Below are 2842 nucleotides of genomic sequence, written 5' to 3'. Positions count from 1 at the left end.
CAGCTGGTGGCTCCCTGCTGTGCGGTGACTTATTCCTGCCACCTGTCGCTGGAAGCCATGCGCCTGCGTGGGGTGGAGACTCGCGTCTGTGGTGTGGCGCCGGACACCGAAGTCGGGAGGGGGAGGGGGCGGAAGGAGCAGAGGGAGGTGCGTGCGTAGCCACCGCGTGCCTCGCCGCGTGCCGGGTGGCGTCTGCTGCCGGCGGGCACAGAGACGCAGCGGCCGGGGCTCGGCTCCCACGGAGCAAGCACGCAGGCCACCCGCCCAGAGCCTGTCGCGGCTGCAAAGCACCTTCCCCTCCGTGGTGGCCCCAGGCCCCCTGCCCATCCGGCCCGAGATGCCTCACGATCAGCATGGGAAGGACGTGGCTTCCCGGGGAGAACGTGGGCCGGTGCTGGCCGGCACGGGGAGAACGTGGGCCGGTGCTGGCCGGCACAGCGAGCTGCCGCGCGCACCTGGGAATCTGTGGGCTCCCTGGGCTGCTGCGAGCCGGAGGGAAGGGCACAGCCCCAGGCGCCGGCCGATGCCTCACGGCCCCTGTTTGTTCCAGATCATCGATAAGAGCAAACGCGACCCCTCGGAAGAGATCGAGATTCTCCTGCGGTACGGCCAGCACCCGAACATCATCACCCTCAAAGACGTAAGTGGCCACCAGGTGGCGACGTCGCCCCTGCCTCGCGTTTCTCCACCTGGCCCTGAAAAGCCAGCGTCCTGCATGGCTCACGTGTATGGCTCATGTGTACGGGGCCTGAGCGCATGCCGCACGCACCGTGGACCTTCATACCCGGGTCCACACCCTGGTCACACCCCCGTCCTCCCCAGTCACAGCGTGAAGGGGAGGGAACCGCTGTGGGTTCTAACGCCCGTGCGTCACGGTCGTTCCTGAATGCTCCTGAACTGGGGATATGGAAACTGTGGAGCCAATGGGGCGGGGAGGGTCCAGTCGGGGCTCCAGCTCTGGCCGTGGGGCCCTCATAGTTCCTCTGTGGGCGATCCGTGGTCCTTTGTCACATCCCAGCCACATCCCAGCCTGTCGGGGGACCTCGGGGGCTCCCCCCAGCCATCCACGAAGAGCATGGGGCTCTGGTGTGTGGGGTAGAGGGCAGACTCCCCCTCCTCTCCACCCCAGACTGCAGCGATTCCAGCATCCCGGACCAAAACCATAAGACACTGGGGCCACCTCGTTCCCCGCCGGGCCCCCTAAATGCCTAGAGTAAGAGGGCTCCAAACGCCAGTCCACTTCTGAGGGAACGTGGAGCGCGGGCCTGTGTCAGCAGAGCTGGCCGAAGCCTGGCCGGCCTTCCGGCGGCCCCTCGCCACCTGCGCCCTCTTGCCGTTTGTCTTTATTTATACGTTAAATCCACAGACATCAGCTACCTTGAAAACTCGAGCGTTTGAAATCATTTTTATTACGAGTATCATCGTGCATATGTTCTCGAAAGTGGAGCCTTTGCGTTCATAAACTCAGATATAACGCAGCACGTCAGCCACATCAGTTATTGACTTGAGTCGAGGAAGGTCATTGACGCGTAGGCCAGAAAGGAATCGCACGCAGGGCTCCCTCCCGTTCTCAGCACGGGCCCCATGCTCAGCGTGACCTGCGCACACAGTGACATGAGCGCACTGTGGGCTCGTGGCATTAGCGGTGGTGTGACGAAAAGCTCTGGAGTGAAAGCACCACTCTCGCGTGCTAACGGCCGACTGCCGCCCTCCTGTCTGCACCCTGGGCCTGGCTGCTCCAAGTCCAGCCCATGGCACCACGGCACAGCGGCCCGAGGGCTTGTCAGAAGCGCAGGGTCAGGCTGCCTGCCACCAGGACGGTTCCCGTTGAGACCCACAGCGCAGGTTGACAGGGCCGGCCCTGGGGACCGGCCGCCGGCGCTGTGCTGGCTCCATGAGTTCAGTCTCTGAGTGCTGGCTTCCGGGAGGCCACCGCAGCCTTCTTTCAGCTGGACTCTCGTCCGGCAGTTATTAGCTCGTTCCTTGCCAGCAGCAAGTCACGTAAGTGGTTTTGTCCTAAGAGCCACATCTGCTGTGACTAAATGGGCCAGTCACTCATTTCCCACGGAGGTCCTGCACGTTGTCCCAGGCAGCCCTGAGACCCAGGCCCCCTCCGGAGCTGCTGCCCATAGCAGCCGCTGAGGTCGTGTGTCCCCCCCTGTCGGCCGCCAGGTCTACGACGACGGGAGGCTCGTGTACCTGGTAACAGAGCTGATGCGCGGCGGGGAGCTGCTGGACCGCATCCTGCAGCACAGGTGCTTCTCCGAGCGGGAGGCCAGCCACGTGCTGTGCACCGTCGCCAAGACCGTGGACTACCTGCACTCCCAGGGGGTAAGATGTCCGCCCCCGGCCGTCGGGGCCCCGGGGCGGTCACAGGGTTTCTGGGCTCGGGCCGGGCGCTCAGGTGGCCCGGCTCCCCTCTGCATGCGCGCACGTCGTGTATCTAGGAGCTAAGGAGGGAAACAGGTTTACCCAGATCAGTCACAGCGAAGAGAGACTGCGGGCTTGATAAGGGGCAGCGCAGCACCCTCACCGCTTGCCCTGTGTAGGCATCAGTTCCTGGAACACTGTAGACAAGTGGCGGTGAAGCTGGCAGCACACGGCCCCGTCCCTTGAGCTCGGGGCCAGCACCTCACGCAGAACAGGTGCAGCTTCAGGGCTCCTGTGCGACTGCCATTCCCTGTCACACCGCACAGCAGAAGTCTCGCGTCTGCATCACGCACGGGCGCCGGGCGCCGGGCCTTGCTGCACTGTGGCGGGCAGGACGCAAACGTTCATGGGCGCGGCACCCGAACCCACCACAGCGTCCCCTTTCATGTCACGTCCCCAGTAAGCTGTTCCC

General features: G+C 64.5%; 1 protein-coding gene across 1 annotated transcript; it reads left to right on the top strand.

Moving 5' to 3' along the window:
* The first annotated feature begins 160 nt into the window (after positions 1 to 160).
* On the top strand, positions 161 to 2469 carry LOC120592764 (serine/threonine-protein kinase CG17528-like). The gene is made up of 2 exons (XM_039850451.1): positions 161 to 640; positions 2173 to 2469. The coding sequence occupies exons 1-2, from the start codon at positions 338 to 340 to the stop codon at positions 2452 to 2454; spliced, it is 585 nt and encodes a 194-aa protein (XP_039706385.1). The 5' UTR covers positions 161 to 337; the 3' UTR covers positions 2455 to 2469.
* The last annotated feature ends 373 nt before the right edge of the window (positions 2470 to 2842 follow it).

The sequence above is a fragment of the Pteropus medius genome, unplaced genomic scaffold (genome assembly GCF_902729225.1).
Source record: "Pteropus medius unplaced genomic scaffold, Ma_sr-lr_union100, whole genome shotgun sequence".
NCBI lineage: Eukaryota > Metazoa > Chordata > Mammalia > Chiroptera > Pteropodidae > Pteropus > Pteropus medius.
Note: the sequence above shows the minus strand (reverse complement) of the source record. Positions and strands in the feature narration are given on the sequence as shown.

Excerpts from the sequence above, each read along its gene's own strand:
- LOC120592764 (XM_039850451.1), top strand. The coding sequence starts at position 338 with ATGCCTCACGATCAGCATGGGAAGGACGTGGCTTCCCGGGGAGAACGT. Across the intron at positions 641-2,172 it reads ACATCATCACCCTCAAAGAC|GTCTACGACGACGGGAGGCT; the intron begins GTAAGTGGCCAC and ends GTCGGCCGCCAG.